The 20,497-nt window shown below is 46.5% G+C and overlaps 1 protein-coding gene across 2 annotated transcripts; it reads left to right on the forward strand.

Moving 5' to 3' along the window:
• Positions 1–8,017: 8,017 nt before the first annotated feature.
• Positions 8,018–15,919, forward strand: VIM (vimentin). 2 transcript variants are annotated; one of them, XM_004757574.3, is made up of 9 exons: positions 8,018–8,719; positions 9,378–9,438; positions 12,171–12,266; positions 12,355–12,516; positions 13,030–13,155; positions 13,530–13,750; positions 14,201–14,244; positions 14,651–14,736; positions 15,559–15,919. In XM_004757574.3, the coding sequence occupies exons 1-9, from the start codon at positions 8,157–8,159 to the stop codon at positions 15,598–15,600; spliced, it is 1,401 nt and encodes a 466-aa protein (XP_004757631.1). In that variant the 5' UTR covers positions 8,018–8,156; the 3' UTR covers positions 15,601–15,919. The 2 variants fall into 2 exon arrangements, with proteins under 2 accessions (XP_004757631.1, XP_044925157.1); XM_045069222.1 differs by having other exon boundaries at positions 15,166–15,647.
• The last annotated feature ends 4,578 nt before the right edge of the window (positions 15,920–20,497 follow it).

The following is a 20,497-nucleotide window of genomic DNA, read 5'->3' on the forward strand; positions in this document are numbered from 1 at the left end:
CTCCATTTTAGCTTTATAGGTTACCACAAAAAATTTTTTTTAAACTTCCACAGTTCATTAAAACTATTAAACAATTATTACCATTGGGCCCATTACCAAAATATCTCCTGAAAACACTTCCACCATCCAGGAACTAGGGGACCTCCTAAAGATAGGCAGAGTCAATTTCCAGGATGTGCATGCCCTTGGACAAATTTTCTTGTGGTGGGATGACCTTCTCTATCCTGAAACATGGTAAAAACAACATTAGAGGCCACGAATAAATACCTTCTTGTTTTCTTGTGGTAATCTCACTTGGCCAATAACTAAACTCTGACAGTGTCCTTTAGGTCACTTTCAAATAATGTTTGGTTTTTATAATGGGGCTGGTTTCATTTTGTGTTTTGCATCCAGTAAACCAATACTGAAAATCTAGCTTTACATCTGTCTGACATCAACTGGAAATACTTGCATTAGGTTTTCCCTCCCTAGATTGATGAACATCTCTTTTTCCCTCCTACATACTGACCACCTTCTCTTTCCTTTGTCAGAGAATGTACTTTAGACTTCGATGAAATTACAACTAATAAATAGCTCTACGGAGAACTATGATCTGCTTTTAGTTCTCCCAAAAAGATTCAAAGAAATTTCCAAGAATTTGTCTTTATGCTTTTTCTCTGAACTTTAGAAACTGTTCGAGAAGATACCAAAGAAGTCCCCAATTGTATACCAACTGTGGAAAGCAGACCATCATAAGGCAATGGGTATTAACCCATGGGAACATTCTGGAAGTGCAACAAAAGGCAGAATTGTGGGACCCAGCTTATACCTCAGCCACCTCGTGAGATTTCACTGTATATAGGCTACGGAAGGATGACACTTCCAGACAAGAGGATTTGAATGAATTCTCTTCCACCCCACATTATTTTCCCACCTCAATATTTTTCTTCTGTGTACACCACATTTATTCTCTCGGTTCCTATCCAGAAAGCTCTAAGGCCTTTGACTTGCTTGTCTCCTCACTTCACAGTCTGGAACAGTCATCTCCCTAGGCCATCACTGGATGCCCCCCATTCACCTGATCTACTGCAAACAGCCTTCCAATCGGTCTCCTCAATTCACCCCTCACAAATATTCTAGAACAGTCTTTCTAAAGCAAGCCACAAATGGCAGTGAATTCCCACTGCCCACCGCATTAATGATAAACTCCTTTCTTTGGTATTTCATCCTCCAACACATGGCCCCATATTAGCACCCGATTCCCTCCCCCCCACACTGCTCTACAGTCCAGCCATACTGGGATCCCGGCTCTCCCCTAAATGCCCCCCCCTTCCCCCAGAACCCTGCCATCGTGATTTTTGCTCAGACTGTTTCATCAGTTTTGAACCTTCTTTCTCTACCACAAAAAGCCATAAAAAGTGTACCTATTCCTTGAATACCACCTTTTCTAAATATATTTTCCGGTCTGCCCCAAGTGGCTATGGATCATTTTTCCATCTAAACGTGTTAGTATTTCATTCATACCTCCGTGAGAGCACTAACCACAGTCCGCTATGCAGTACAGCTCTTTCTGTGGTTCCTGGTCCCTCTATAAGGCTGGGAGTTCCCCGGAGGCATGAACACTTTCTAACTTACCTGAGCTAACATGCGTTGCAGGCAGTACAGAAAATGAGGACCCCCATCTGCTGAACAGAATATGAAGAAATATGGGAAATACAGAAAAGTGCGGTATATTCGCCCAACAGAGAGAACCTCAGGGTCCTCCTGCACCTGCAGCCTGGTGAGGGGCAGCGGGAAGGATGGGTGGGCACGCTCGGCCTGGCCTTCAAAGGTCACAGCTGAATGTCTGAGCCTTAACCTCCTTTGCAGCAAAACTTCTGTTTCCTTCACCATCTTTATTACAAATTGTAATTGCTTGGCTTGTTCCTTTACCTGAGTATTGTCTCTCTGCATCCCGTTTGCACACGCGCCGCTCAAGTCAACATTCCAAGGGCGCGAGCCTTGTTCACTTCTCCCTCTCCCCGCAGTGTCTAGCCGAGAGCCTGGCCCACGGTCACTCTTCAATATTCTGAGTCAGTGAATTTGTGGATCATTATGTCCTGAGGAGATTAAATGCAGTCACATGTAAAGTGATTGGCAGAAGGCTTGAACATGACAACACTAGAAATACTAGCCTCCTCCCTCCCTTCTTTCCTTTCTTCCTTCTTCTATGAATTACTCATGCATCAATCCGACATTCAACGAATGTGCCAGACTTCTCTAGGCACGTGACGATAGGATAGTGAACAAAAGAGAAAAAAAATCCCTGCCCTCATGGACCCCACATTCTTTTTGTTTTTATGGAGCTTACATCTTTTTTTTTTTTTTTAAGATTTTATTTATTTATTTGACAGAGAGAGATCACAAGTAGGCAGAGAGGCAGACAGAGAGAGAGAGGAGGGAGCAGGCTCCCTGCAGAGCAGAGAGCCCGATGCGGGACTCGATCCCAGGACCCTGAGATCATGACCTGAGCCGAAGGCAGCGGCTTAACCCACTGAGCCACCCAGGTGCCCCTGGAGCTTACATCTTAATGAAGGAAGGAGTAATTCACTTTGGATCTCTGGGGAGTGTTAAGAATGTAGTCATTACGGGTGCCTGGGTGGCTCAGTGGGTTAAGCATCTGCCTTGGGCTCAGGTCATGATCTCAGGATCCTAGGATCAAGCCCCCCGAGTCGGCTTCTCTTCTTGGTGGGGAGTCTGCTTCCCCACTCTCTCTGCCTGCCTCTCTGCCTACTTGTGATCTCTTTCTCTCTCTCTCTGTGTCAAATAAGTAAATAAATGAGTCTTCAAAAAAAATCTTAAGAAAAAAAAACAGAATGCAGTCATTAAGAAAAAGAGGTTATGGCTCAAAGACAGACATGTTGGTGGAGGAAAGGAGATCCTGGGAGAAGGGAATTCCAGGGTTGCAGGGCAGAGGGACCAACGGCTTGGATGAGTGACAGCAATGAAACGGAGGAGCGGACACAGGAGACAATGATCCAGGAGGGCTCCTGGGTCTGAGTGACCAAAGAGGAAGGAATGGCCATGGGGATGAAGGTCTGTCATCTTGGTAGTGTGCTGGTTGCCCTGAACGGACACGGAGGTTGAGAGCGGAAGCCGCTGGGGTTGGTGGGTTTTAGGGGGTGAGATGAGCTACGTCCAATTTTAGAGACGATGCCGCTGAAGAGATGGAAAAAAATCTAGGTGAAAATGTGTAACTCTCCCAGTTATCATTTAGGAAGCAAGTGAAAACCAAACCCCCCGCACCAGGGTGGCTCAGCGCGTTAAGTGTCTGTCTTCAGCTCAGGTCGTGATCCTGGGGTCCCAGGATGGAGAGCCCCAAGTAGGTCTCCCTGGTCAGCCAGTACCCTGCTTCTCTCTTTCCCTCTGCCCTTCCCCGTACGAGTGTGTGCGCTCTCTCTCTCTCTTTCTCTCTCAAGTAAATAAAATCTTAAAAACAAAAAACAAAAAAACAAAAAACTTCGTCTCTACTATGAATCACTGTTATGTCCTCTGAATAACATAAAAATGACAGCCTAGGCATCTACCAAACTCCATTCAGCGTTCGCTCCTTCACGACATAATCTGGTAATGAACCAGCCTCTCCAGCTCCTGGAACACAGTAGGTCCTAAATAATATCCGTAAATGGTTGGCTGACAGGGAGCAAAATTTCATCATCAAGGAAGGCAAAGGGAAAAGAAAAGTGCCTTTGGAGTCACAAAGGCCTCCACTGAAAATCTTTCCCCCTTCCTCCCTCCCCTCCTAGTCACGAGACCCTGAGCAAATTGTGAGCCCGCGTCTCAGGCCCCTTGGCTGTATAATAGATGATCAAATGCCCTTTGCAAGAGGCAGTGAGGACATTTAGTAACACGTGTGCGAACTCCCTTGTCATCCAGGAGACACCAAAATGAAAGTACCGGTGATATGAGTGATGATTTTTTTTTAAAGATTTTTAAAAATTTATTTATTTGACAGACAGAGATCACAAGTAGGCAGCAGAGCAGGCAGAGAGAGGAGGAAGCAGGTTCCCTGCTGAGCAGAGAGCCCGATGCGGGACTCGATCCCAGGACCCTGGGATCATGACCTGAGCTGAAGGCAGAGGCTTTATCCACTGAGCCACCCAGGTGCCCCAGATTATGTTTTTTTTTTTTAAAGATTTTATTTATTTGTCAGAGAGAGCGAGCGAGAGCGAGCACAGGCAGACAGACAGAGTGGAAGGCTGAGTCAGACGGAGAAGCAGGCTCCCTGCGGAGCCAGGAGCCCGATGTGGGACTTGATCCCAGGACGCTGGGATCATGACCTGAGCTGAAGGCAGCTGCTTAACCAACTGAGCCACCCAGGCGTCCCCCAGATTATGTTTTTAATGACCAGGTCTTCCAGGTATTTTTCCGCTTCTTGCATCTCACTTTATCCACCTTCTCCTTTCTCTCATCCCACGCAGGCCATCCTGCTAGAAGCTGTCCCCCCATGTGGCCTCCTGCCAACCAGCCTTCCTAAACCCTCCTAAAGCCCCCACCCGCCACTAAGCTCCTCTGCACATGGCTGGCCGCTCTGTCAGTTCAAATCACCCCATTCAACTGACATCACCACAGCTTGCAAATTCCCAAATCCCCGTTAGGACTTTAGATGCAGTCGTGTTCATGGCTGGCCTACGAGTCGGGTCACTGTGTCCTTACGGAGACACACCCAGCACAGTGCAGTGTCTGAAACGGCTTCCCTGGTCCAGCATTTAAACACACCCCCAAGCTAGGTTTTCAGGGCGCTCAGATAAAGGAATAGGAAAGCCGAGAGAGCTAGGTCCCATACTGTCGACTCTCAAAGGTCACCAAGAACGTGGGGGCACAGATAGGGCAGGATTAAGGACCCCACTCAAAGACAGTGCAGTCGTTGTGATTTCCCACGCTGGCGACTGGCCGCCCATTGGCTGAGCCCCGTGCTACGCACCTGTGTCTCCGAATGAAGTTAATTCTGTCCGAAATTTCATGCATTCTACACAGAGGAGGTAAGAGTGTTTTTGTAACCTCCAGTTTTCTATGTTGTATAGGCCCCTGCTAGCTATGGCCATTTCTAATAGGAAGGACACCCTGGATACTCTGTATGTGTGTGCACGCGCGTGTGCGCGCTGTATGGCGAGTGCTATGCATGGAAAGTTTGTGTCTCACCCTGCCCCCCAGAGCTCCTAATTGGTATCTAGGAACACTAGTCTCCAACACTTCCGTATATGGACATGGAGCCTTTGGGGGTAGTTAGGTCTAGATGAGGTGTTGACAGTGGAGCCCCCATTAGGGGACTCAGTGTACTTACAAGAAAAGGAAGAGATTTCAGTTAGTTCTGTCTCCCCCATCTGAGGACAAGGCAAGAAGGGGACGGTCTGCAGGCCAGAAAGCAGGTCCTTATCAGACACTGAATCTGCCAGCACCTTGATCTTGGACTTCCTGCCTCTAGAACTGTCTGTTGGGTAGCCCACATGGTCCACGGTATTTGCTACAGCACCTGAGCTAAGACAGCAAATGACCCACAGTTCTGCCTGACAGTGCAGACTGCAGTCAGGTTCGAAAGGAGGGATACCCCTGAGAGGATGAGGAAGGCCAGAGTCCATCCCAGAGGAAGTCACCAGGCCCTAGGAATTTGCTGTGGTCACCAACAGGGCACCCTGCCACACCACACCAGAGCCTTGCCCTCATTTTCCATGGTGAGTTAGTCAGCAAGCATCCCCTGACAGCACCACCTCATTGCTCTGGGATCAGCATTTCGGGAGGAAGTAGGGTCCATCCTCTCTCCCTCCCTCCCCATGGGGAGATGGCTTTTTTTTTCCCCCTCCTCCTAAAAATTCCAGGCACACGCACAATGGTGGCGATTTGCCGAGCAGTGGTTTGAATAAAGAGTTCTAAGGGAGCAAGATGGCAATGGGGAAGACAAGCTAGTCTACCAGGGCACGGAGCCCCAGGCATGCTCCTGGGGAGTGCCCCAAGGTACCCCCCCAGCACAGGAGAGAAGAAAGGAAATGCACAGTAGGGGAGCTGTGTCTCAGAGGTCCTACAGCTTGACTTTGCAGGTGCCATTTGCCAGAAATATCTGAAATGAGGTAAACAAAATATTGCCTAGACAAGGCTTGTACCAAGAGGCTACGATAAACCCTTCATTTGGTTCTACACTATTTTTCTTAAATGCCAGGTAAGGTCCAGTACAAACCCCTCACCCCCCACTCGAAAACAAAACAAAAACAAAGACAGGGAAGGATTTTTACCTTTTTTCTTGTAACTATTCACTCTAGTTTTGAAGTCAATCCATCCGGTACTAGGTCTTCTAAATACACAAACAAACAAACAAAAACACCCAAGATTTTTAAATTACTCCTTAATCCCCGTAGGGCTGGTTTAACTTTCCTCCCTCATCGCCCCTTTGGGGGTAAACGCTCTCTTCTGTATATACCAATGTTGCAACAGCGCTTGATTTGAGTGATTTACCCTACATGGGTTTTGGTGGTGGAATCTGAGCACTCCCTGATGCTCCAGACCATAAGTTTTCTGTTATTTCTGCGGACAGTTTATCTCCGTCACTGGAAGGCTAACTGCACGAATTTTTCTGGAAAAGAGGCCAAAAGGACCTATGACATTTCCCAGACAAGTCAACAGAAACCCGAACTGTGCCTCGCTGAACCAAAATGAACACATAAATCTATTTTCCCCAAGCATCCTGTCACTTGCGTTATATAATTGCCTTTCATTAATCAAATCCAGGCTTTAAAGCAACACCTAATTAATTCTATAATTGGCATAGATTCTACCTTTAATGACTTCTACTATAGCTGAAAAACCAGTGATCTCTCGATTTGATTTTGAAACTACGGACGCTGGGTTTCCTCTTTCTACCCAAACTTTTCAGATCGTGTTAAGAGTCGGGTGTGGTTTCACGCGGGCGGTGGGGGGGGGGGCACTGAGAGGAGCCCAGAGGGTAGGAGGGAACTTTGAAAAGAAAACCCCTCCCCGAGTGCGTTCGTGATGCTGGAGACCCGTGTTTGGCAGCTATCCGGGATCTGCAGAAATGTCTTGCTGATGGGAAAGTCCTCACATTTGGAACAAAACCAGGTTTGGAGAGTCCTTAAGAACGTAGGGGTGCTCCAGTATCCCCGCAGGCGAACCGCACAGAGAAAAGCGGAGGCCCGACTCGAAGTTATGTAAAACTCAGAACAGTGTGCGCGCGGCCCGAGGAGACTCGAGTCCATCTCGTCTAGCGGTTCCCGAACCGCTAGGAGCCCTCAACCCCGGAGGACAGCAGGGCTCAGTGACTCACTGCCAGTGACTCAGTGACCCCACCCCTCTCCCCTGGGCTTTCCCCGCCGCCGCCTCGAAGTTTGCGTGGTCCAAACCCAGACAGAGCCCGTTAGATGCTTGAACTGGAACCCCCAAAACGAGAGGTTGAAAAGATTCGCGGGCCAAAGTGGGCGGTGCGCCAGGCTGCGCGGGGCCCCAGCTCTGCGTCCTGGGCGGTGCACGCCCCCACCTCGCGCTCCAATCTCCGGCACTCTTTGTTTCTTTCTCCCAGTCTTCCGACCCTATGGATCCCTGACTCCCCCCGCTTCCTGCTTCTTGCCGGCGGGTCTCCCCACCCACAAGACCCTAGCAGACTGGAGTCCTGCCGCCGAGCGCCCCTCCCACCCGCCAGCCTCCTCCCAGAACTCTATGGCGCGGTGCCCGCGACCCCTCTGGTCCAGCTCCGTGCAGGGTCGCCCACCACCGCGCGATCCCGCCTTTTTTAGCACCCAGTGGAGAGCAGAGCTCAGGTCCTCATCAGGAAAGCCCCCGAAAGTCCCAGCCCAACCAAAAAGTAACGGGACGGTGCCCAGTGCCGGGCTTGCTAAACGACGGGGAGGAAGGCTCGAGGGCGCCCCCGCCCCAACCCCCGCCCACCCTCCCCTCTTCTCGACCCGTCCCCATTGGCTGGCGCGGTCTGCGGCTGGGAGGCAGTGGGAGGGGACCCTCTTTCCTAATGGGTTATAAAAACTGCGCCCTCGGAGGGGCCCAGTCCTCTGCCGCTCTCGCTCCGGGATCGCCCGCACTAGAGACGCAGTAGCGCTCTAATCGCCCACACCCACCGCGCCCTCGCTCGCCTGTCGGTGCCGCAGCCGCCGCCCAGCCCATCGCCACCCTTTGCAGCCATGTCCACCAGGTCTGTGTCCTCGTCCTCCTACCGCAGGATGTTCGGCGGCCCCGGCACCGGGAGCCGGCCGAGCTCCACGCGCAGCTACGTGACCACGTCCACCCGCACCTACAGCCTGGGCAGCGCCCTGCGCCCCAGCACCAGCCGCAGCCTCTACACCTCGTCCCCGGGCGGCGGGTATGTCACGCGCTCCTCCGCGGTGCGCCTTCGGAGCAGTGTGCCCGGCGTGCGCCTGCTGCAGGACTCCGTAGACTTCTCGCTGGCGGACGCCATCAACACCGAGTTCAAGAACACCCGCACCAACGAGAAAGTGGAGCTGCAGGAGCTGAATGACCGCTTCGCTAACTACATTGACAAGGTGCGCTTCCTGGAACAGCAGAACAAGATTCTGCTGGCCGAGCTCGAGCAGCTCAAGGGCCAGGGCAAATCGCGCCTGGGGGACCTCTACGAGGAGGAGATGCGGGAGCTGCGCCGGCAGGTGGATCAGCTTACCAACGACAAGGCCCGCGTCGAAGTGGAGCGCGACAACCTGGCCGAGGACATTATGCGGCTCCGGGAGAAGTAAGGCGGCGTCCTCGCGGAGCAGCGGGAGGGAGGGAGAGGGGAACAGGGGCCCCGCGAGAAGCTGCCACGCCCTTGGGGATGGGGCTAGGGAGGTGGCGGACTGGGGGACGGCGGGTGAGCGGGGCTGTGGCTGCGGCGGTGCAGCCCCGCCCTGAACCCAGACCTTGCAGTTAGCATTTCCCCTGCACCCCCACTGGTTGCCCAAGAACACCCTGCTTCAGGTTACAGATTTCTTAAAACTACGAGTCTGTGCGCGGCCGAAGGCCCTTGTAAGCGATGAGCGCCATTTCCCCAAACTTTTAGAAAGTTTCCTGGCCCCTTCTGGCAGGCTGCCATCATGGGGCGGGGAGGAGGGAAGAGAGGAGGGATGTGGCGGAAGCGAGACAAAGGGATTGCAGAGGTTCCTCGGGGGGCGGGGTGGCGGCGGTCGCGTAACAGGTTAGGGTGGCGACCGTGATTGCTTCTGCACGCTGCCGCTGGGGCCCCGCTAAAACTTGCGGAGCGCAGCCGCTCTAAAAGCCGCAGTCGCGGGCTGGCCGCAGAGGTGGCGCAGCAGCTCGCGTCTCGAGGCACAGCGACGTGGATGTTGGGTGTGGCCGCCCCCGCCCCTAGCGGTTTCCCAGTTCCTTTTTGGTTAACGTGCGACTGTTTTCAGGTTGCAAGAGGAGATGCTGCAGAGAGAGGAAGCCGAGAGCACCCTGCAGTCTTTCAGACAGGTTTGTATTCTGTTCCCGCGTGCAGCCACGGGACCCCACCCGATCAGCCCCGAGCAGCTCGCAAAGTTACGTACCCCACGTCTAGATAGCGCAAAACTTCCCGTCCGTGGGCAAAGCCCCCTAGTGGCAGAAAGAGCACAGATTCGAGCTTCTCCCAATGAAAACCCTTGAATGAGCGAAGCCGTTCCGTAGGACACAAAGTCTTCAACTCTTTACTTCGTTTCGAGATGTTTGTCCAAAGAAATATTTTTTTTCCGTTTTGTTTCTGCAACATACTGACATTCTTACTCTGAACAGTTACAATTTGATACAGATAAAAGTTTGCTAAAGTCAAGTTGGCTAACTTTTACAAGGCCAGGAAAAGCACAATGATGCCCTGTAGTTTGAAATGTAAATGTATTGGAGGATAAGAAACTTAGTTCAACTGGACTTAAGCCAGCAAGGTTTTTTTTTTTTTTTCTTTTCTGCAAGTTCCATTGTGACATTAAAGTTATATGGAAGTATCACTAGGCAGAACTATTTTGTGATCTAATAAGGGTGAAAAGGAGCCATCTGTCCCCTAGGCTGAAAGGTATTAATGGTTTCTACGGGCTTCGCTATGGAATGTAGATACAGACATTCTGGCAAGTGTGGTGGCTTTGGACAGAAATAATAGGAGTCTTTGTGTTCCCAGAGAAGCTTTGCAACAGGCTACATTCTTATTGAATATGTAATGATGTAAGCTCAGCTCTAATTGGACACAAGTATTTGCTAACATCCGTTATCTAATATCTGGCCCAGACTTGGGAAGTATGTGATGGGAAAAGTTCTTAAAGCTACAGTCACACTTCACATTTTGAAAGGCCTTTCTTTATTTGGTTTCTTTATTCTTTAACACTTTCTCCTTAAATGAAGAAGGAACCTAAGGCCAGAGAATGGATTTTTAAGTAAAGGAGTTTTTGCTGCAAAGTTAGATAGACTTCAAGGATTTTTAGTTTGAATTGGAATTCAAAAGCAGGAAGAGCTGCTAGTCCTGGACACTTACGGGGATGTCTATCTAAGCTCTCAGATGAATAGTCTAGAATAACATTTTGAAGCAGAAATACATTTACCAAATTAAGCACTGCAATGTGTGGCCCATTTTAGTAACTGAGCATTTATGATCATCATATCTGTAATGTTTTTTGCAGAATAGTGAGTTAATAGAAAACGAATGAGTATGAATAATCTCCTCTTTAGGCATTAGGTAAAATCCCTCATATTCTTACAAGGAAGTAGAAATGTCACATGAAAAACTTCTTTGTAGAGGTTAGTAAATTACCTTCTGTGTCCCTTTTTTTAGGGCTTAATAAGAAAAAACGAATTTTTCCCAAGCCAGATTTTTTTTTTTTTTAATGTTATCACTCATTACTCGTTCATCTTCCCATGAAGGTGAGAGAGGTCTCTCAACATTTAAGACTTCAGTGCTATAAACTATACTCCACTCCACATACAGTTGCTTACAAAATAAGAAGTATAAAAATTCTTATAACATTTCCTTGAAGGGAATTGAAATCTCTGGGACATAGCAGTTTGCAAGTGATGGAAACAGGAGAGTCAGAGCAGCGAGAATTCTGCATATAGTTTCATTACATGCATTTTGACCAGTCATTCTGAAACTAAGTAACTGAATTTACAGAGTGTTAAGTGAAAAGGAGGGATACACCCTTGCAGGGTGAGATAGGAGTTTAAGAGAAAATCTACCAGATTCGGAAGCAAAGAAAATAGAGTACAGAATGACATTTCTTTTCCTTATGTGCCTAAACTGCATCTATGCCAGCATACGTCTTGAATTAGAATATAAATCTAGCCTTGCTAGATGACTGCGTTCCGAAGATTTGAGTAGAGGGGCACCTGGGTGGCTCAGTCGGTTAAGCCTCTGACTCTTGATCTCAGGGTCATGACTTCAAATCCCATTTTGGGCTCCATGCCCAGCTCAGACACAAAAGAGCTCAGATACACACTGAAACTTTTGAAGCAAACAAACTTCTGCTTTACACGTACTTCAGTATACACAAAATGAAATCTGGTCAACCCTACTATGTCCTGTTATTTCATGACATTTGTAAAAGAAAGATACCTTAAAAATGGTGACACTGATTTTTCTAGTTTAAAAAAAATAAAAAACCAGTCAGGGCAAGACAAATACCTTACAGTTTCACTCATGTGGAATTTAAACAGATGCACAAAGAACAAGACAACCCAAAAAAACAGAGTCTTAGCTACAGAGAACAAACTGAGGGTCACCAGAGGGGAGGGGGGTAGGGGGGGTGAAACAGGAGATGGGGAATTAAAACACACTCACTGTGATAGACACTGAGTAATGCACAGTGTTGCTGAATCACTATATTGTACACCTGAAACTAATATAACACTTTGTTTTTCTGGAATTGAAATTTAAAAAATAAAGAAAAACTTTACTAGTGTAACGGAGATTCAGTGACGACTGATTGCAGTTTAACATTTATTTATATTGAAATTGCTTATTAGCCACCTGAATACAATACAGTGGGCTACAATTCAAATTTATTAATGAAAAGAAAATATATTATCATATTGGGTGATTTATAGACTTAATTCAATGGTCATAAAAGTTGTCAACAGCCTTTTCTCAGTGAAGAGCCTAAGCTCATACGGTTCATTTAAAATGAATAAATGAGATAAGGCGTTGACTTTGGCATCGTCCCAATGGCCCTTCTCTCTTTTCAAACCAGGATGTTGACAATGCTTCTTTGGCACGTCTTGACCTTGAGCGCAAAGTGGAATCCTTGCAGGAAGAGATTGCCTTTTTGAAGAAACTCCATGAGGAGGCAAGTGAAGCCATGTTTCGTGGATGAATGTGGGTGACGTTGCCTCCATCCTGGGCATGGCTGACCTTCTGTCTGTTCTTTTCTATAGGAAATCCAGGAGCTGCAGGCCCAGATTCAGGACCAGCATGTCCAGATCGATATGGATGTTTCCAAGCCCGACCTCACGGCTGCCCTGCGAGACGTCCGCCAGCAGTATGAAAGCGTGGCTGCCAAGAACCTTCAGGAGGCTGAGGAATGGTACAAGTCCAAGGTACGAAAGCAGTCAGTGTGGCTGGAACAAAAGAAGAGCATTTTGTCCTGGAAACACTTTGTACCTGCTTGTGGTCCCTGCCTACCCATAGCTCTAGTCAGAAAGTTGGCTTGAACTTCTTAAACTTGTTGTTCAAGGCTGCTCTTGCTGCAGCCTCCCTGTCAGACCTTCTTTCCAGTCCCTTCTGAACCCTAGTTCAGAGGAATTCCATCAACACCACGCCCGTGACCCTCACCCTCCTTGAATGAGGGTAACACATCAAATTTCTACTTAAAAAAATATCAACATCCGCATTCCGCTGCTCTCCCTTTGCTGTTAGAACAGAAGTGTAGACATAGTCTGGAGGACGTGGAGATTTGAACTTAAAATACGAAATTTGGTCTTGATTATGTGCTCTTTGTTGGTTTGCTTGCCAACTGGAAGTTTGCCCGTTTTTCCAGGCAGTGGAGAATGTTAGAGGATCTGTGACCAAGTCACGGGGGTGGTCCACAATTTGTCCTCTCTTTCTCACAGTTTGCCGACCTCTCTGAGGCTGCTAACCGAAACAATGATGCCCTGCGCCAGGCGAAGCAGGAGTCCAATGAGTACCGGAGACAGGTGCAGTCCCTCACCTGCGAAGTGGACGCCCTCAAAGGGACTGTGAGTATCAGATCCCACTGATGGGGGGGGGGACCCGGAGACCTGTAACCCGCTTGCATCATTCACATGACCCAGGCTAATGTAAATGTAATATAAACAAAACTTCTGCTGAAGACAAATTTATGTTTTAATCCTAAGAAAATGAGTTGGCAGGACAGGTTCAGAGAGCCCTCTGAGGCATGATGGTGTCCACCTTTTAGTGGACACCTGTACTCTGGCTTCGAACACTTGATGCTTGGATCCTTCCCCTGAAACTGGAGGGCTCCCCGTCTTTGCCACTAGGGGAATGGATCGCAATTGGTCCGTTAAATGGTTCTGGGAATCTCTGGGGGTTTCTTAGGAAGTAACATTGGAAGCTTCTCTTCCTCCTGCAGAATGAGTCTCTGGAACGCCAGATGCGTGAAATGGAGGATAACTTTGCCGTCGAAGCTGCTAACTACCAAGACACTATTGGCCGCCTGCAGGATGAGATTCAGAACATGAAGGAAGAAATGGCCCGTCACCTTCGGGAGTACCAGGACCTGCTGAATGTCAAGATGGCTCTCGACATTGAGATTGCCACCTACAGGAAGCTGCTGGAAGGCGAGGAGAGCAGGTGTGGTATAGGGGCTTCTGCACGTGAATTAAGAGCTGCTCTTTGTTAGGAATTACGCCCCTCACTTGACCTACGTGCGTTACCTCTTCGCCTTTAGAACATTTCTTCAAGGTAGATGCTGACCACTTTTTATAGCTACAGAACCTTAGGTTTGAGAGTTTTAGTAACTTGGCCCTAGTCAGCGTTAATCATGGTGGAGCTGGGATTTGAACTCACAACTCTGGGAGCGGCAACGCTTTTCCCACTCTTCAGTGCGCAGACAAAATGCTTGAGAGGTTTTAAATGTACTAATGAGACCAGTCCTAGATAGATAATTCTGAGGCATATCCCTCCCTTAATGAGCTCCAAGAATACATTCTCTTATTTGATGAAAACAAGAAGTTGAATAAATTCATTCCATATTGTTCTTGTTTTCCAAAAATTTCACAGTTTTTCTTTATCCCTTTACAGGATTGCTCTGCCTCTTCCAAACTTTTCTTCCCTGAACCTGAGGGGTAAGCATTTGATCTCCCTTTATGAAAAATTAGAGCAACTCATCCCCAGTCCATTTATGATGAAGCCCTGATTTGTTAAATGATTTTTGAAAATGCCATATAAGATAAACTCCTCTAAAACATACATAATTTTTAGACCCACGTACTGTCTTAAAATCTTTGTTCCCAATTAAATTGCAGCTCCATTGGACTTCAGCCTTTGGAGTATACATTGAAATAGTCTATCCAGGAAGCTACTGGGTTACCAGGACCCAGGCTTTCAAACAGGTCTTGAGTCTTGAGAAATGTTTTGGGAGGAGTACTTTAGATAGTTGTGAACAACGATCAGAACTCCTCGGGCAAAACAGTTACTCGTCTTTTTAAAATTTCACCTTTGCTAATTTTGGGCATTTTGTTCTCTCTTCAGAAACCAATCTGGATTCCCTCCCTCTGGTCGATACTCACTCAAAAAGGACACTTCTGATCAAGACGGTTGAGACTAGAGATGGACAGGTTGGTATCTTTCAGTCAAAATGCATCATGTCAGGCAGACATCGTTAGCTTCGTGAATCGTTAAGACTCTGTCTCAGATAACACCTGGTTAATTGGGTGGGTTTCGGTTTCACTCATGACCCCTCCAAAGAGAATAGGCCTCTTCTCCTGGCAGGCCACACAGCCAACTATTTGGCTCCTGAATATGAAGGTGTGAGAGCGATCTTCCTGTCCAAAATCAGTTGTTGTTTTTTTGGTTTTTTCTGTGCTCCTTAATTTTAGATTGAAGCACAGCTTTAAGTTCCTTCCTAGACTCCCTCATTATCAGGATTGTTGTAGTCCTGGACGTTCGTCCTTCTGTGCCGACTGACACCTGAACACTCTTAGGCCCTTGGACATAGCGCAAGAACATGCCAGATAATCACTTTTCTTGTTACTTCTCTATGCCAGGAAAGAAATGGCCGAAAGCTGTTGTAATCTTCATAGAATCTCCTCTTGCACATACATGTAAAATGTACTTGGCTATATATTTTAGTCTGTCTTCATTGCTCTTAAACTTGGCTGCATGGGATGATTATAGCGTCCTCCGTACTCCGTTTTCAATGTTCCTTTTTTTTAAGCGCTAACATTCCATAAGATAACTACTTTCGCGTGTAGATGAAAAGCATGGTACACACTTACCTGCCCCTCCTAGCTGTGACCTTGGCCTTGCATCACCAATATAACCTGCCTATTTTTCACCTTCAGTGACACCTACTTGGGAAGATTTTCCTTTGTCACGCTTCATGGGGTAATTGAATCTTCAACAGGCATTCTGTTTGATTCGATTTTTTTTGTTACCAGGTTATCAATGAAACTTCTCAGCATCACGATGACCTTGAGTAAAGATGGCACAGAGTCGGTGCAGCGGTCACTACCAGCAAGAATAAAAACAGAAATCCGTATCTTAAAGAAACAGCTTCCAAGTGCCTTTCTGCAGTTTTTCAGGAGCGCAAGATAGATTTGGAATAGGAATAACCTCTAGTTCTTAAGAACCAACACTCTTAAAAGATTTAGGAAAAAGTTTACAACATAATCTAGTTTACCAAGAAAACTTGTGCTAGAATACTTTTTAAAAAGTATTTTTGAATACCATTAAAACTGCTTTTTTTCCAACAAGTATCTGACCAACTTGTTTCTGCTTCAATAAATCTTTGGAAAACTCTGTTGGTGTGTTACTTGCTACTATCAAAATAGTTATCTAGATACAGTGAGAATATAGTGTCAGTGAATTTTTTTTTTTTTTTTGGTCCTGCTGGTAAGGGTACCAAGTTTAGGTTAACTGGATAAATTCAACTTACTTCACTTGCGATACCACTCTTAACTTTGGTCATTATAAGGAAGACCTCGCTTTTCAGTGAAGTTATTTAAGTTTACAAACAGATGACCTATCATAAAAGAACTTGTTCAAAGATGGTAGGTCTTTTAGTTCAGCTGGGGCCATACCTGTGTGTGATTTCAATTCTAACAAAAAGACTTTCTAAAATGAGAGACTTTGGCTAAAGGGAGCTTCTGGGTGCACTTGGAGCTGGTAGTGTAAGCCAGACTCCACTGTGGGAGTTAAAACATGGGGCAAGGTCAGGGTAGAGAGCTGTGGTGTCTCATGCAGAGAAGGCATCAGTCCATCAAGGTTAGCAAACTTGGAGCTCGGAATGAATGATAAAGCCGGGAAAAGCTTCAGGTCTCTGGAGGATGGATAGAGTTGAGGTAAGGCGGGTGGGGGAGGGTATTGCTTTGAGTCCATAGAGTCCTAATGGTTGATCATGTGTGTGTGCTGAGGGAAAACTCCTTTGGGCAAAATCCCCAGACATCTTGATGTCCCAATTTCCTATATAACTATTACCCCTCTCCTCCAGAAGGAGGTGGTAGGCATCTGCTGGCATATTTAGGTGTTTGCCTCTGCCTCTTGGGTTGCTGAGGGGAGTAGTAGGTAATTAAGGAAAAGCCCACCTAAGTGCCAGACACTCAGTGCTAAGTACCTTGGGCTGCGATTTTCCTCATTCTTGTTTCGGGGGCAGTGCAGGAGTGAAGAAAGGACTGGCTGCCCAAGTGACCGACCACCAGCTGGGGTGACTCCACCTAGTTTGCCTGGGATGGTCTTGTTCTTCAAACATTACTTAGTTATAGTGCCCCCTTCAGGCTCATAATTGTACTTGTATGCACAACAGATTCTATCTGGTCATCCTGCCCTCAGTATAATCGTAGAGGAAAGGGTTGTTTGTGGTGAGAGCCCTTGAGAGTGCCTGCCCTCCCCTCATCCCCAGCCCCCATAGTTGAGCAACTGGTGTATTAGATGGTGCAATCAGCATTACCGCAGCAAACATCCAAGACTCGGGGTCCTATAGACATTTTCTATTTGATTTTTGGTTTTGTTTTCGGTCCGTTAGCCATTTCTAGCACCATCCCCCACCAACCCTATTTTTCCCGCCTCCTCCACCATTTCTACCCCACCTCTGGCTCAGCATTATTTTTCAAACATGGGACCTTTTATTACTTAAAAAAAAAAAAAATCAAGGGGTGTCTGGGTGGCTCAGTGGGTTAAAGCCTTTGCCTTCCGCTCAGGTCATGATCCCCGGATCCTGGGATCAAGCCCCGCATCGGGCTCTCTGCTCAGCAGGGAGCCTGTTTCCTCCTCTCTCTCTCTGCCTGCCTCTCTGCCTACTTGTGATCTCTCTCAAATAAATAAATAAAATCTTTTTTTAAAAAAATCAAGCTATAGGTTTTTTTCCAGGAGGAAAGGAACCAGGATAACAAGGAGTTCTGCCCCTATACTTTGAGACTGGTGGGTTATCCAGCCTTCAAAGTCCCTTACAGCTTTTTCTAAAATCACCTCCCCCCAAATGACAAAGATGAACCAGTCTCCCTTATCTGTGACTGTCAGAAATTAGCCCTTCCTGAAAAGCCTCGTAGGGGCTCCTCTCATAGGAATTTAAAATCTCTTTTAAGTCTTTTTTTATTTTTATCTTTAATTATACTTCTAGCATTTTCCTTATCTTCCACTTTGAAAAAACTAATAAAAAGAAACTATGTTCTCACCACCTATGGTGAAACAAAGATTAACACTTGGTTCTTTTATATATAACATTAATCCAAGACTAAAGGAGATTTAAAAAAAAAAAAAAAAAGTGGGAGGCAGAGTGAAGGAAATGATGACATAAAGTGATGGCTGAAAAAAGTTACCAGGGGGACTGTGAACTCCAGAGAAATAATGTGAAAATTGAGTCCAGCTCAGTTTTCTCACAGTAGGGACAGATGAAGGAGGTAGCTGGGAATGAGACTAATGAGACTAATATTTGACTTAGTCATACCTGATGGGGGATTCACTTTCCATGTGACAAAGGCACTAGGACATCGACATCTTTCTTTCTAGGTTGTGAGGCAGAGGGGTGATAGCCGGGGGAGAAAGGGTGGCAGGGAAGGGGAGGTAGGAGGACACGAGCTTCTCCTCTTGTTTTCCCGAAGAAAGCAAGGGAACAACAAACACTATGACTGCAAGAAGGCTTTCTCCCCCACCTGCCGGTCTTCAGCTAAATGAAGGGTCTGTATCAATCTCTTGCGGCGGCCATAACAAAACACCACAGCCTGGGCTTAAACAGCAGAAATGTTATTGCCTCACTGTTCTCGGGCTGGAAGTCCCAGATCAAGGTGTTGGCAAGGCTGGATTGTTCTGAAGCTCCCCTCTTTTTTCTTTTTTTTTTTTTTAAAGATTTTTAAAAATTCTTATGTATTTATTTGACAGATGGAGATTACAAGTAGGCAGAGAGGCAAGCGGGGGTGCCGGTGAGAAGCAGACTCCCCGCTGAGCAGAAAACCCAATGCGGGGCTCGATCCCAGGACCCCGAGATCATGACCCAAGCAGAAGGCAGAGGCTTAACCCACTGAGCCACCCAGGCACCCTGAGGCTCCCCTCTGGAACTAAACTGTTCTTACAGGTAACGAGCCACACTGAAATAGGACCACCCATATGACCTCATTTCATCTTAATTACCTTTTGAAAGACCTTATCTCCACATACAGTAACATTCTGAGGTACTAAGGGTTAGGATTTGTATGTCTATGGGGCTGTGGGGGAGGGTACACAATTCAGCCCCGAACAGGGTCACAGTTAAACGTTTGGAGAACATTCTTCTTGTCTGTATTTGAAAGAAGTCTGTGAAAGAGATTTTGAAAAGGGTGTAAGTTTGCCAAGTCATCAATGGTTAATATACTACTGAAAGCTTTGTGGCCATTTGTGACTATTGAACTTCTCTCCCTTTCTTAACCCTCCTCTCAAGAATGAGAGCAGTTTCAGGTAAATCCTCCAGAGACTTTCTATCCTGGAAGGCAAGTACTTCTTCTAGGGCCCAATAGGAAGCAAGCAGGTCGCTGCTGAAGGCCCTTGGGAGGGCCAACAGAACTACCAAATAGTCTTTCCTCAGATGAAGATTTTCCAAAATCCAGGACCAGTATAAAGCTATATTCTTTTATAAAGTTATATTCTTTTATAAAGCTATATTATATATTATATAAAGCTATATATTTTATAAAGCTATATTCTTTTAAAAAATTCAACTTTCCCCCTGGGTATCAAGCACTATGTTGAGCATCAGCTGTACCAAGTCAGCTTCCTTACTGAGTTAAGAGCCCACCAGCCTAGCGAAGAACTTAATATTGCTCACCCCCGCCCCCCGCCATTTCATAGGTTGAAATCTTAACCCCCAGTGTGATGGTGTTAGAGGGTGGGGCCTTTGGAAGGTAATTAATCAATTAATTAATTGGGCAATTAATTACCCAATTAATTAATTAATTTGGTAGTTGATTGATTTGGTGATTAATTAATTTGGGGAACTAGAGCCCTCATGGATGGGGTTACTGCCCTTAAGAAAAGACACAAGAGAGCTTGCTTTCCCTCTGCTCTGCTTTATGCTCCATGAGACAGTGCGTGAGGCTGATTTCTACAAACCTGGAAGAGGACTCTCACCAGACAATGAATCTGTTGTCACCTTCCCAACCTCCTGTTGGACTTCCCAACCCTCAGAATTGTGGGAAGCACCTTCTGTGGTATTCTGTTATAGCAGCTGACTGACTAAGACAAACAGGCAGTGCTGTGTACAGGGAGTTGGATGCACTTTACTTCACAAATGTTGCAAAATCGCTGTATGGGTCACTTCAGTTCAGCTCAGCTCTCCTCAGCTGGAGTCAACATGGAGAAGGGTCAGGCTCTGTCTTTGGAGTTCAGACTGTGGATCCTAATCCTGAGGCCAGTCATAATGCAGTATGGGCCTCTGTCTCTCCAGAATATGAAAATTTTCCTATCTCCTCTTTTACGTTCTTGGTCATATGAATTGTAGATAGATATATATAAATTTGTATTTACTTAAAGGTCTTTATCTGCTAATGTCAAGATGTGAATCACATATAAATTTGTTTATATGGTCTGTTTTCTCTCTTGGTTTTCGATTATTTGGTCCTGTCTTTAGTATGCCTCATAATTTTTTTTCTGGATGCTGAAAATTTTTAAATGAATACTTGTTTAGGCTCTGGACAGCATTTTCTTCCTCTAAAGAGGAATAAAGGTTTTCTTTCCTTTATTTTTTTTAAGATTTATTTATTTATTTGAGACAGAGAGAGAAAGAGAGGGAACACAACCAGGAGGGGCAGGGGAAGAGGGAGAGAGAATCTCAAGCAGACTCCATGCTGAGATGGAGCCTGATGGGGGATTCAATCCTAGGACCCTGAGATCATGACCTGAGCTGAAACCAAC

The sequence above is a fragment of the Mustela putorius genome, unplaced genomic scaffold (genome assembly GCF_011764305.1).
Source record: "Mustela putorius furo isolate JIRA1106 unplaced genomic scaffold, ASM1176430v1.1 tig00003913_pilon_pilon_pilon, whole genome shotgun sequence".
NCBI lineage: Eukaryota > Metazoa > Chordata > Mammalia > Carnivora > Mustelidae > Mustela > Mustela putorius.

Coding starts and splice junctions, on each gene's coding strand:
- VIM (XM_004757574.3), top strand. CDS start 8,157: ATGTCCACCAGGTCTGTGTCCTCGTCCTCCTACCGCAGGATGTTCGGC. Junction 8,720..9,377: donor ATTATGCGGCTCCGGGAGAA/GTAAGGCGGCGT, acceptor GACTGTTTTCAG/GTTGCAAGAGGAGATGCTGC. Junction 14,245..14,650: donor TTCTTCCCTGAACCTGAGGG/GTAAGCATTTGA, acceptor TTCTCTCTTCAG/AAACCAATCTGGATTCCCTC.